Source organism: Bemisia tabaci, chromosome 4 (genome assembly GCF_918797505.1).
Source record: "Bemisia tabaci chromosome 4, PGI_BMITA_v3".
In the NCBI taxonomy this organism is placed as follows: Eukaryota; Metazoa; Arthropoda; class Insecta; order Hemiptera; family Aleyrodidae; genus Bemisia; species Bemisia tabaci.
Genome location: NC_092796.1, coordinates 37045288 through 37059982, shown reverse-complemented (window position 1 = coordinate 37059982; position 14695 = coordinate 37045288). Strand labels below are relative to the sequence as shown.

The 14695-nt window shown below is 40.8% G+C and overlaps 1 protein-coding gene across 1 annotated transcript; it reads right to left on the bottom strand.

Annotated features, from left to right (window-relative positions):
* Positions 1-289: 289 nt before the first annotated feature.
* On the bottom strand, positions 290-9670 carry LOC109031443 (uncharacterized). The gene is made up of 4 exons (XM_019042949.2): positions 9162-9670; positions 6163-6837; positions 3587-4154; positions 290-1661 (listed from the first exon to the last, which is right to left on the bottom strand). The coding sequence occupies exons 1-4, from the start codon at positions 9201-9203 to the stop codon at positions 1339-1341; spliced, it is 1608 nt and encodes a 535-aa protein (XP_018898494.2). The 5' UTR covers positions 9204-9670; the 3' UTR covers positions 290-1338.
* Between the last annotated feature and the right edge of the window lie 5025 nt (positions 9671-14695).

Sequence of the window (14695 nt, the reverse complement as noted above, 5' to 3'; positions counted from 1 at the left end):
GATTCTGATTCGATAATCGACTCATGGCGCTGAGAATCGTCTGTGAAGCCGGGTCCATTGTGGTGTCGAGAACCCAACTCACCTATTCCTATTCACATAGATGCGAGTGTCAGCGATCTCCAACGCATCGGGACCTTGATGAAACCCGCACGTGTGAAAAGCGAAACGCAAGGTATGCTTCCTTGCAACGAGGCTGCCCGTAAGTGAGACTTGGGGGATCAAAAGTGCACATATGCATTTTTGGATGAAATTGAGAGAATAACATGCGCGGACTAAATAATACTGTTCATTGATGTTTTTGAATTGTACGATGCATCTTTATTGTTTATAAAATTGCAATAATTTTAAAAATAATATACCAAGCTGAAATTGAGTGCCTTGGAAGACGAGGTGCATAGGTGCAGTTTTTGCTATTTCAAAAAATACGTGTTTGAAGTTTCACAATTACATGGATCCTGATGGCAGGGAGGAAGTCTAAACTCACTTTTTGATGCTTTGAATTTGGATTTTAGTGAATTTTTCACTGAATATACTTTCAAATTAGTTTTAGGTGAGTTCATGAATATCTCAATTTTTTCAAAAATTGCACTTAAGCGCCTTGTCCTCCAAGTCCCTCGATTGTTTGTTGATTGACATTCCTTTATTCTAAATGAATTGGAAGCTAGATGTTAATCATCAGTAAAATAGATGAAAAATATAGAGGAACATGCCACTACATAATGAGAGAAGTGCTATTCACATGCAACTACGAACATGCTCGGCTAGCTGAAAAGTAAGAATAATTATAAATGACAAAATTTGAAATGAGTCTCGTCAACTTCTGTCATTTTTTTTATTCTTGCTTTATATTTATCCCGGCATATTTGTAGTCGTGATCTTTAGCGTTTTTGCAGGCTGGATTGGCCAAAAGGCTAATCTGCCATTGGTAGCTACGCCCCCTTGGCGCGCGAAAGACGCACCCCTTTGAAAAATAGCAAAATAAGAAGAGAAAAAAATTATGACCGAGAAAATATGTACATAGAAAATTCATAAATGAACGGGAGAAGAGAAAGTAAAACCGGAAATAAGTCCCCGAGGCGCCTGAGCCTTCTGCAATGCTAAAAAATTTTAATTTTGGGGGTTTTCCTCGGTTTGCCGGATTCACCTTCTATGTCCTTAGTTCAAGATTCCGAAGAGTAGGGTAAAAAAGATTGGAACATACTAGGTTTTCTCGGTGAATATCACAATGGTGTCTTACTGCTTTATGAAACACGTAGTAAATGTCATTTTGACATTAGAGTAATATCATTATAAGTCACTTTTACCATGATATTTCTAATAGTTACTCTTCACTAATAATCACTCTCTCGAAGAGTTTTTCCTCTTGAGGGTTCCCGTTCTTTGTGGCGATGGGATCTCGGGTTGACTCATGGAAGTGGCCTTCTTCTCGCCGCGGGGGCTAGTGCTTGTCCCTTTATGACCTCGAAGCTTAGGTGTTGTCCTCGAAGAGCTCCCCAAAGAAATCGCCTTTCCGCCGATGGCAGATTTCTCCATTTCGATCATTCCTTTTAGGTTTTTTTCGATCTGCCGCATGTAGTTCTCGTTCATCGCTGTAATATCAGTCTTCATTTTATGCAGGGACTTAATATTCTTTGCTGCCTCTGCTGAGTTTCCCGGGACTCCTGGTGACGAATAACACAGTAGTAAATTTCTCATCTTCCGTAGATTTTAATAGTAAACATAGTCAATAAATGGATGTATTTAAATCAAAAGGAACTATGTCCATTCGGACATGAGCCCAAGGCTCCATAAGAATACATGCATAATAGCGGACTGATTATTGAAATTTATGGACAAAGCTATGGACAAAGAAGACACAGGGAGCATGGAGCTATCCTATTGGTTGAAGTGGGTGGCTCCTATAGACTAAAGGGATTACATTTTGCAATAAGGAACCACTATTTCCGGCTCATTTTAGAAACAACACATATGCTATTAGTCTCCCCATACAGAAACGTGCTTTTATGAAAGAGCCAGACTTAGTGGTTCCTTATTGCAAAATATAATCCAAAGGAGAAAATGATTAACTAACTATAGGGTTTCTCGTGGGTTGCCGTTAGCTTGTCTTCTACTGCCATGCTAAGAAAGAACGCCGTATGAACATTCGAGAGTTGCCAAATTGCCCCGGATAAAACATGTATTTTTGAGAAAGATTATACGTATTTTTCCTTAAAATTTTCAGACATTGTAGACAAAATTGCGAACAAAATTGTCTGAAAAAATTGAAGAAAAACATTCACAATTTTCCCAGTAAATTAGGTCTTCATTGAACGAAATGTGGCAACGTCTGAAGGTTCATACGGCGTTCTTCCTTAGCACGGCAGTCTACCTATCCCTCTTTTGTCCATTGCAAACATCCCTTCCCACCAATAGGATCCCTCCATACCCCTTCCGTCCTCTTTGTCTATATCTTTAACTATCAATTTCAGTAATCAGCTCACTGGGCATCCGATAACGATCCAACCGTCAAGGCCGTCGGAAATCTAAACTGTCACAAACATAAACGGCAAAGTCCCCCCCCCCCCTTCCGCTGAAATATAATTGAATTTAAGTTTTTTTGGTGCGGCGCAATAAAAGCAATATTTGCCAAGCGCGGCATAATTTTTCGCACGGTATCCTTCAACTTAAACAAACAAAATCGCATACTGGCGCGTGAAATCAGCTGATCACCCGGTTTTTTTTTCAATGTAAAAAAACCAAGAAAACCTGAATTTCCAGCCCTATAGATCTCTGAAGGTTCCCTTAAGGTTCAGCTGCTGAAGTTTGGGTCACACACCTGAAGTTTGGCTTGTTTTGTAGAAGTTTCGACTGAACTTCGGATGTGTGACCCGCACTTCAGCAGCTGGACCTCAAGTTTCCGAATGCAAGAGCTAAATACAAGAGTGGAAAGACATTTGATGGAAGTCATAGAAACCCGTGCTCGCTTGTGTTTGGCACCCGATAACATCATTCGGTTCTGCGCGAAACCAGGGAGTTTTAAATTAACGGAAAAACAGCACTTTCAAATTGCGCATTTCTCGGTTTTTTGAGTTATACTTTTTGGCGTTTTTAATGGCGCATCGTGTTCCACGCGTCATTTACCCTCAGGAGAATGTATTCGCAAGTCAAAATTCGTTCATGGTATATTGATTCATTGTATGGGGCGGGGGGGGGGGGGGCTCTTGACATGTACTATAGCCCCAATGGAAAATTTGCGGGTGTCTGAAATTTGATGAATTTCGTATTTATAGGTGGAAACTACTGAGTGAACTGAACATGAGGTTCATGAATTGAACAATTATTGCAGAAGATATGACAAAATGATCTAATTTGCTAGAATACGGGTGTTTAAATGGGAAATACCGCCAGATGACGTCAATTGGCGGTAAATTTTCTCACTTTTGAATTTATTTTTACACTATTTTTCATATCAGAAAAAAATTATTTAAAAATACTGTAAAATTAACTCTTTAAGCACTTTCAGATGAAGCAATAAAACATTTGCATGCAAAGTCGCCATTATGGGTCTCTCTCGTGCGAATTATCGTAAATAAAATAAATCATTTACCTGCGTTTCTGATGAGAGCTTTTGTTTTGTCGACAAGATCAATAAACTTGTGGGATTTGGCGGTGATCTCCTGTATGCCATCCTTCAAGATAGCCTGGAGTGTCTCCCTAGACTTAGCATTCAAGCTGTTCTCCATATCGTCGCCGGTCAGATTGGACGACCAAAAGAGGTCCTGGAGCATGCCCACTATTTCCTCCTGCATTTTCTCCATCTCCTCCCTCATGTTGCCCAGCTCCAGGAGTTTTTCCTTCTTCTGTGACATCGTGGGCTCCGTCGGAAACTCGGAAGTTTTTTTCGACTCCTCAACACGTTCACGTCGTCTTGACGGGGAAGCATTTCCGTCAGCGCTGGCGGACCACTGTTTTGAGGGCGATTCGTCTCTCATGGAGTTGAGGAATTGTTCTATTGAAAGCGATTCCTCTCTTGCAGAGTTGGTGGACGACTGTCTTGAAAACGATTCGTCCCTCACGGAGTTGATGGATCGTGGTCTGGGAAGTGATTCGTCTTTTTCGGTGTTTGTGGGTCGTTGTTTTAAGGAATACTCGTCTCCCACGGAATTTGTCGGTCGCTGTTAAGAATGAGATTTGTTTTAGAATTACATAAATATTGAGCTCAAACTCCGAAAAAAGCTACGCTAAAAGTAAAAAAAAAACCGATCCACCTTGAAAAGTTACCTACCTTCTTTGATAATATCGCTGTATCTGCACGTATCATAGCATGAACAATACACAACTAGGAAAAATATTAAAAAATTACTTAATTTTTTAGTGGTAGGGAGTTCTGTAATTCTAAGGGGGATCCTAAAAGCTCTTGGGAATTTTAAATGAAATGAGGGAGTGTCAACTTCCTGCAGCCGGATTGTTGAAACTTTAACTGGCTATGTCGTCACAATAAGACAAGACATAGCCCTATCTGCGCCGTGTAATATATCGATTTTCGATTCTTGTCGTGCCGACATAAATTTCAACAATCGGGCTGCTGACGAGTTGTGGAAGGATCGGGTTCTGTGGCAGGGCGGCCGGCGTCGCAAAGCGCTCTGTGAAAGCGCCTCTTAGGTATATGCAAGTTCTGCACCTTTATAAATGGTGTTTTGGACAGTTGATGAGAATAGCTCTCTGAGATGACAGTTACGCCTCAAAAATTGCGATAGCAAACAATTCCAGGCCAAGAATGTTTTTCCTTGTGTTTGAAACAAGAAGAAAATACTTGACTCGATTATATTTTGATAACTTTTCACTAAACTATTCAGTGAAAGTAGCTTCCTGCACGGTTGGGGTCAACATTATCAGCTCTGAGCTTCAACCAAAAGTTGTTTAGATATTTCGAAATCTGTTGCGAGTGTGACATTCCTCAGCATAGAGCCGTATCAGTCACCCATGATTTTTCCTCAGCCTGTCAGCAAAACATATCTAGACGCTTAACAATGCTGTAACCAGGGCCGGATTAAGGGGGTGGCCGCATGAGCCGCGGCCCATTGCGGCAAATCTAAGAGGCGGCAAAAATTTGCAATTGTTTATAAAAATAAAATAGGTGTACAAATTTTCAATTTTTTAAAGTGTAAGTAGGTATAAAAAAAATCGGATTTATAAGAACAAAATTACAAACGCGAAAAGGCGACAAAATCTCTCATTTCCTGAGAGTATAGTAATTTCTAATTTTGTCGTCTCTTTAGTGATACAAGAGACAGCACCCTCAATGTCGAGTTACGAGAGAAACCAAACACGCAAATTGGCCTAGAACGGCGCGACTTAGGGAGAAATGATAACGAGGACTTGGGATGAAAAGGAGAAGCCCTCGGCGCGGCGATCGGTATGTAACACATATTAGTGCCTACAATACTGCACGAATACTTCACGCATTGCATCAAACACAGTGCGGTCATTGCGGTCAGCGTGAAACGTATAGCGCCTACAAGAATGCATGAATACTTCATGCATTGCGCCAAACACAGTGCGGTCAGCGTGAAACGCATAGCGCCTACAAGATTGCGTGAATACTTCACGCATTGCGTCCAACACGGTGCGGTCTGCGCGGCGCGGCGGCGGAAGTTAAAATCATTGAACCTCATTTATGTTGGTTCTTTCATAAGTTTTTCTTTCATTTCTTATGAATGGAAAGCCTTGTCCACACCGAGATAGGTTGAAGGAACTTAACTTTCGCGCAAAGTTTCGAGAACTTTTGCTAGTAGTGTTGACAGGGCTTTCCCAAAAAATGTGTTCAACACGAGTAAATGCGTCTTATGCGCTCCTCCCCCGCTGGCACGTTCATTTGATGGTTTTTATCGAGTTTCCAAACGAACGAGAAGGGAGCGGCAAAATATAGGCGGCCCATGGGCGGCAAGTAGGTGAATCCGGACCTGGCTGTAACCTCATATACATTTTAATCTTTCAAAGTCAGATTGACCGCTAAAAAGCTTCGGACGTCTATTTTAAGGATTTTCTTTACCCCTTGACAATTTTTTTTTTCATAAGTCATTACTTGGAGGCGTTATACTTACTAGTAACCCCATTTACAATGATCGACTCTGTCCGATCTCAAGAAGAAATTTGTAGGTATTAAAAAGGTAAATCTCTCACCGAACTGGTAGGCCGTTGTCTCGGAGTTGATTGTTCTCTCTCTAAGGTGATGGACAGCCGTCTGGACGAGGTTTCGACTCTAGTAGGACTGCTGGGGCGCGATCTTGGCGAGGAAACGTCTCCTCTCGAGCTAGAAAGACGTCTTGGTGTGCCTGCATCCTTCCCAGAGCTGGAAAGACGTCTTGGAGAGCTTGCATCTTTCTCAGAGCTAGAAAGACGTCTTGGTGGATTTGCATCTTTCTCAGAGCTAGAAAGACGTCTTGGGGGATTCGCACCTCCCTCAAAGCTGAGAGAACGTTTTGGCGGACTAGCATCTCCCGCAGAGCTAGAAAAACGTCTTTGTGGACTTGCATCTCCTCCAGAGCTAGGAGGTCGTCTTGGTGGGCCCGAATCTCCTTTCTGTCTATATGATGCCGTGTCTCCGCCGGCAAAGCGGTGGCGTGGTGCGGATGGATCTACACCAGGGCTTGCGGGACGTTTTCTAGGTAGGGGTACGTCTTCTTCCAGCCGCTGTCTTGAAGGGGTTGCATTTCCACTCGCGAGACGCTGTCTTTGAGGGGTTGGGTCTCCGCCCGAGGGTGCCGCGCGCTTTTTCGATGGGGTTGCATCCCCCCCGGTGAGCGGTCGTCTCTGGTCTTCAACTTGTGACCAGTCACCGGGATCTGTCAGGATGCCCTGTCAAAGAGGTATGAATAGAATAAGTCGAGCTATGGAAACAATGGCGTGGCGTGTTTTGCGATTTATCGATTGATCTGCCATTTAACCCTATGGTAAAGAATCGATTATTAAGGTGTTCTCTGCAAACACCCTGTTTATCGATCTTTTTCCATAGGTTTATATGGCATAACAATCGATATATCGCAATTCACGCCACGCCACTGTATGGAAAGTCTCGGCTAAGGAAGTGCTGAAAGCGTATACATTTTATATCGAAACATTATGTCTTCATGTAAAGTAAGAAGGGTATTTTAGAAGAGGCAACCAGTATTGCTTCTTACACTGCCGTGCTAAGGGAAAACGCCGTATGAACATTCGAGAGGTGGCCAATTTTCTCCGATAAAATGTGTGTATATTTTTAAGGAGATTTATGAATATTTTCCCCCGAAATCTCCAGGGACTTTAGGTGAAATTGCGAACAAAATAATCTGAAAAATTGGAGGAAAAATAATCATAAGTTTTATCGAAAATGTGTGTTTAATCGAAGGAAATTTGGCAACGCCTGAATGTTCATACGGCGTTTTTCCTAAGCACGGCAGTACAGTACTTCTAAAGATCAGTATTTCTAACAAGGGGAGCTTCCCAAGTGTAACCGGAATTTCGAGTTGAAATTTCGCATGAAGATACTAGAGATGATTTTAGGGATGCCGTATTTTTTCGTTTTTTCGAATGGGGTCGGGAAAGCCCTCAAAAAAAGGGCTAAAGATGCGGAAAAAACGCGTGCGCTAGCGGCACAAGGTAAACGTAGGTGATAGAGGCTCTGTATCCTTATCAGTACCGCATGGCCAAACGGTAGCGCGCTCGCCTCGCAGGCGGGAGGTCCGAGGATCGGTTCCTGATTACCGCTCGTAATTTTATTTTACTTTATGCTTGTTTATTTTTCACTTACTTTATTTTGCACCATTCGCTCAGCAAACCGACTTACGAGGTAGAACACGTAGTGACTGAAGATTTTTTACATATGCTGATAAAAACTCGAAGTTTCTCTTGGATTGAAACGTTATATATAATTGAATGAACAAAACACTCTAAAACTCACCAAATTTCGTTGCCAAGCTGACTTTCCGGAGTATCAGTCGATACTGTATCAGTATCTGACTGATACTCCGGAAAGTCAGCTTGGCAACGAAATTTGGTGAGTTTTAGAGTGTTTTGTTCATTCAATTATATATAACGTTTCAATCCAAGAGAAACTTCGAGTTTTTATCAGCATATGTAAAAAATCTTCAGTCACTACGTGTTCTACCTCGTAAGTCGGTTTGCGGAGCGAATGGTGCAAAATAAAGTAAGTGAAAAATAAACAAGCATAAAGTAAAATAAAATTACGAGCGGTAATCAGGAACCGATCCTCGGACCTCCCGCCTGCGAGGCGAGCGCGCTACCGTTTGGCCATGCGGTACTGATAAGGATACAGAGCCTCTATCACCTACGTTTACCTTGTGCCGCTAGCGCGCGCGTTTTTTCCGCATCTTTAGCCCTTTTTTTGAGGGCTTTCCCGACCCCATTCGAAAAAAACGAAAAAATACGGCATCCCTAAAATCATCTCTAGTATCTTCATGCGAAATTTCAACTCGAAATTCCGGTTACACTTGGGAAGCTCCCCTTGTAAGACTAAAGTAAAAAAAGTGCCTCTATTTGCGACGTTGCAAGTTTCCGCTTATTTTTTAAGATTTTTTTTTTCAAAACTGGTCAACACACTAAATATGAAACTACTCAATACTGCTAAAAATGATCATTATGGAACCATATATGGTGGTGAGTGAAACATGGTACTATGCTAACTCCAACATGATATCGACATGATATGAACATAATACCAACTTGGTCTCAATATTGTTCCACATTGGTATCATGTCGGTATCAACATGATACCATGTTTCACTCACCAGCATAGTCTTTTTTAGCAGAGCACCTAGTTTTTCTTGAAATCTCCTGTAAATTGTCCTCAATTTTCCAAAAATATTTACAAATAGTTTTTAAGATATATTTTGGTTAGTTTTCCTGTCAAAAGATGATAAACATTATCGGGGATTTTGAAACGATGCAACAGAAATACACATCTTTCAACTTTACCCATAGCCTCATGTCTACCTAATCGTGAGTGATGAATTTCGCTTCAGTCTCGGAAGAAGTAAGTGCTTCACATAAAATTCATATTACGACCAAGATGTTAAAATTGTAAATGGACAGTAAATAATTGCAAAATTAGTACCGATTTCGTAGCTCAAATTCAATGTTTCTCGTTTTATGGTGCCAAAATGATGTTCACTAAATCCACTTACCGAGAGAAGAGTCAGAAAAATGAGAATCGTTTGAAAATTCATGGCCACAGTTCTGAGCGCAAAAACCTCCGTCCGATCTCGCCGTCATTCCAGCATTTATACGACCTTCAACTGCCTTTTTTCCTCAAAAGCACTCTGTTTGTCACTCGCTAGACACTGGCGTGATTCGTCCGTTGCTCTTAGATAAAATTGGAGCTAGCGTCAATTGAAAACGTAAGCAACTCAAGGTTTGACGTGATTCGTTTTTCTATCTCGGCGCGATGACTTCCCACGGTTGCCAAAACCAAACCGCAGAGCTTTTCAGGCATCAGGCTATACCGTCAGCGGCCCTCAAATATTATTTGCCCATCGACAACGCGACAACGTGGCAACACGGGGTTCGTGAGACAATTTGAAACATTTTTTAGTGAAAATTTAACTCAGGTTTTTACCTGGTGAAAGTGAGTCTCAATGACCTCACCAGTTTGAAATCATTCTGTTCCATAATGTGAGCCTAATACCTTTATGACGTCAATCTGAGGTTGCTTTTAACAGTGTAAACTCAGAGCTACACTGAAAAAAAAAAAAACACATTGGATCTAGAGTCCAGACTCTTGAAAACATTGACAAGAAAAAATACTCTTGATTCAAGCGGATTTTTTGCCTTGAATCAAAAACGAAATCCGCTTAAATTAAGAGGCTTGGGTTCTTGATTTAAGCTAGATTCTGATTGAATCAAGAGTACTTTTTCTTGTCCATGTTTTTAAGAGTCTAGACTCTAGATCCAATGTGTTTTTTTTCCAGTGTATAAATGGACATTTCATCGATCACCCACTGGATTATGATCAGTTGGTGAACAAAATCAAGTCGGCAACGACATTTTCTCGCCTTTTTAAACAGTGGCGAGGCGTAAATGATCGATTACCGATAGTTTCCCGTTTAAAGCTATGGTAAAAAATCGATTATTAAGGCGTTAGATTTGAACACCCGGTTTATCGATCCTTTTCCAAAGGTTTAAATTGCGCACCAATCTATGCATCGCAAAGCACGCCACGTCGCCACGCCACTGCTTTTAAATGTATGTGAAACAATCGATTCTTGGTAAGGCAGGTTGTCTTACCTAGAATCATAATGGATTTAAATATAGGAAAAATAATTTTGACAGAATAAAATAAATCCATGCGAGCACTTTACACCTCAAATACTTTAACCAAAAAATATCAAAAGCTGAATATTTCATAATTTTTCAGCATAAAAGCACAAAGCTGATTAAATTTGGAAAGTGTGTGAGTTTTGTTTTCCAAGTGTGAGGCTTGTGAATACCGATGAAACTCATAAGGTCCAAATGAAAAATGTTTGCAATGACCCCCTCTACAATGCCTTGAGTAAATTTTGGCCTTGAAATTTTTTAGTTTTTTCCTTGACAAAATCGCGGTAGTTTGCCTTTCGCGTGACCCAAGAAAAATGGGATCGTGAGCACGCCACACGCCATGCAGAAACTCTCCGAATGATGAGGGCATATTCTGGGTATATCGCATCAGTCAGAAACCTGCATGCTTAGATAAGTAGGGCTCACTCATCATGAAATAACAATTTTCCTCAGCATATTTCCTGCATATATAACACGAGGCTTTGGAAGACAAGGAGCATAAGTGCAGATTTTGATAAAATTGATATATTATGATAATTTTACCTAAAACTAGACTTAAAAAACCTGTGAAAAAGTAACTATCCTATATTTTAACTATACTGTACTATATTTAACTTAATATATTATATTTTAACTATTCTATATTCAACTTAATCAAATTTTTAAGCATCAAAAAGTGAGTTCAAACTTTCTTTCTGCCATATAACTCCACGCAATTTTGAAACTTAAATATATTTCTTGAGCTTGGCTAATGCGTAGTCTATTTGTGTCATTAATTTCCCTCTGCAGATGGGTGCTTTCATATCTGACAATGAGTCAGAAACAGTGCTTCCTCCTGGGGAAAACGAGTAGAGGTCCAAGTGGAGCGCATTATTCAACGGAAGGATACAAATTCTGCCTCATCCATTAAAGTAAATATCTGCAACCAAAGATTACTAAGGACTCCAGATACCGCATTGGAATAAAAAACGGCCCCCTAGTTCCCTGCAGCTTCAGGGTAGGCAACCTGTTTAGCGGTATGCCATACTTCGAGCTAGCGAATATATGATTGCCGTGTGTTTGACCGGTTTCGCCGTGCTGTGCTAAGTTTGGTTAAAGATTCACTGTATTAAATTTTCTTATGTTTTAAATCGTTAAAAAATTCCAGAAAAAAACCACAAAAAAAAAAACAAAAAAAACACACACTAAAATTAATGCAAATATCTCTGCTCAATTTTCTGAGTTCATTTACCATGACTAGTGACTAAAATGAACAATTTTCGCAATTTGCCGTTCATAATCTGCACATTCGAAGTGCAATTTCCCATGCACTTCCATTACGGTGGGCCTAAAGTATGGCATACCGCTACACAGGTTGCCTACCCTGGCGCTGCAGGCGACTGGGGGGGCCGCTTCTTTCTACGGCAAGTATACGGCGTGCGGTATCTGAGTCCTTAGTAATATTTGTCTGCAACTTGAAAATAACAGCACACGTGCTGAACCAGAAATAGTGGTTTCTCATCCAAAAATGAAGTCAAATCAGTGTTATTTATCGTCAAAATAGTGTTTAATATCATCAGAAGTCGTCGTCGTCGTCCGTCCACTGGAGAGTTTCCTTCTCGGTGGCTGAGAGTCCACCCATGTCAATCAACATTTATCATTAGCTCACCCTGAAGCGGGATCATGTAGTCACTCAGATGAGTAAATAGGGTCTCTTTCCGTTCTTCTAGTGATTTCATATCTTGCTTGAGCTTGGCCCGCTGTCCTTTGTCCCCTGAAATAGATACACATCTCATAATAAATGGATCTCATGAAAGTGATTCGATGGACGCTATAATTTGTGTCCGAATGACATGCGATATATCGCATCGATTGGTTCCATTTTTCAGCTGCTCGCCATTTTTCTCGAATCTTGAGATCGCATTTTGTTGTCAGGAAACTACAGAATTCACTTGCAAATTTTGACAAACAAATTGAACGTGATAAAGGCGTAGTTTTCTTAGAGGAGAAACATCGCATTCGAGTGCAATTTCGATATCAGTATCGAATGCGACATTTTTCCTAAAAAAAAACCACGCCTTTATCACGTTAAATTTGTTTTTCAAAATTGGCATGTGAATTCTTTAGTCTCCTGATAACAGAATTGCGATCTCAAAATTTGAAAAAAAATTCGAGTGCCTAAAAAATGGAACCAATCGATGCGGCATATCGCATGTCGTTCTGACACAAAATATGGCGTCCATCGTATCACCTTAAGATTGGTCGCGTATTTTTGTTCTAAGGTAACCAGAGAATGCTTGCTTTTGATGGTTTCCTAAAATGGAATGCGTGGATTGTTCTTGGTATTTGAAGAAAGAGAAAAATACGATTATTTCTCCCTTTTCGATTTACCTTATTTGCCTTTTAATCCCAATATTTTAAGTAGACAAGGCCATCTCGGGATATTGAGGCCCCATCATCAGGTCAACTATGTGTTCCATGACTAATTTCGTTATTACCCACTTTAAATATCTTTTAGGGGGTAATCTTGCGCTTACAACCTGAGCCCCATTTCTTCTCAGTCTCTGAATAACAACCAGAAGTGTTATAATATTTCATAATCTCATAATTTATAGTGTTTACTTCATCCACGACCTCAAACATATTCAAATCACAAGTGAAGGGGTGATTTTAGAGGGTCTTGGAACTTTTAGGCTACAAACTTAGTTTTCTCCTTTGGAGAACCTGAAATTCCCCTTTAACTTGATAGGTATTAATATTTTTGCGATCGTGAATAAATTTAGCACCATAATTTAGGGCGGGTTGCCACATTTTATGAGTTTCGGTCCAAAACCGTTTACCAAAATTCAGAAAAAAAATTATTAAACTGTAAGTTCTTCTTCGAGACATCTGGGAATGAAGAAAGTGTCCTGCTGAACTAATGTACTCCTGTTCCTCTCAATATCACTCAGAAATCGCGACTCGCGAGTGGCTAGCGCATTAGGCTATCACCAATGCGATCCAATGGGTCAGTTGTGCTGGTCACAAAATCGTGTTTCGATGATTGATTCTTGAAGACTAGCTGAAAAGAATAAGATCCGTCCAAACCGCAACTTTCCACATTCAATATTAACCGAGATATTGCCCTTTGAAAGTCCGGGGTTTTGACGTCATCCGCCGCGGCAGTGACACCCTTGTTTTCTTCCACCTTGCTTTCATCCGCGTTTCACGTAGAGTATAACCCACTACTGTGTGTACTCCTACTGTGTGTCTCCCTGACTGATAAAACCTAGGTGGAAGAAACCAAGGGTGTCACTGCCGCGGTGGATGACGTCAAAAACCTGGATTTTCAATGGGCGATATCTCGGTTAATATAGAACGTGGAAAGTTGCGGTTTGGACGGATGTTAATATTTTTAGCTAATCTACTAGAATCAAACATCAAAGCACAATTCTGTGACCAGCGCAACTGACAAATTCCGATGCGAGCGACTCCCGCCTGATTTTTAACGAGATTGCAAATTTTAAACTCAGTAGTCTAGGTCAGCACTCAGAAGTATAGTTTTTTACCGACCTGGGTTATCTAAAATCTGCCTTCCAACACGATAGACATGTCCCAAGAACGCTTGGAGCTGGGAGCGAAGGTCTTCTGGGCTTCGGTGCATATTTTCTTGAGGCGTTCGCGACTCTCGGGGTCCTTGGACAGTTCCTCCCCGTGCTTACTCAACTTTTGGCCGATATCCTTCACGAGGTCGAGACCGGTGTCCCTCAACTCAACGGTATCTGACCACATGCCCTTCAGTTCTTTTAGGTATCCCACCTCCTCTGCAGACCATTTTCCCGAATTTATTGCGGCGTCCAGCTCCTTCATGTTCAATACTAAATTTTTCGGATCGACCTGCTCGACCTGTTGTTGTTGTCGTTGTTGCTGTTGTCGTCCGGGAGATCGCGGTCCTCCTGAAATGACAAAAAGAACGGTTGAAGGATTCTCCTGTCATCAATTAAATCTAAATGAAACAAGTTGTTTCTAAACGGCACCATGTCCAAATTTCAAATGAACCTTGGGCTAATCAGGCATATTAAGAGTTTAGGGCTATTCTGAGAAATGGACATGTGCCCGTTTATAAACTGGTCCAAGTAGAGTTGCTACTCGCCGAACGAGTGGGAGCTCAGAGATCTTATAATTGCAAAATGAAATTGCACGTTCTAGGAATTGAATCCTCAGTGTAAAATTTCACGAGGCTTTGAACTGCAAAAAAAATGAAAATTATTTTTAGGGGAGAGTATGCAACCTGCACTCAAATGCACCAATTGCCTCAAAATTTAACATTATTTTTCCGCCATTGAAGTGAAAGAAACATAATTTTTCTCTTTTTCATATGATTCTTACGGCAAAATTTAAGCAAGGTCGATAGACCTAGGTCAGTCCGTTCAAAAAGTTGAATGTG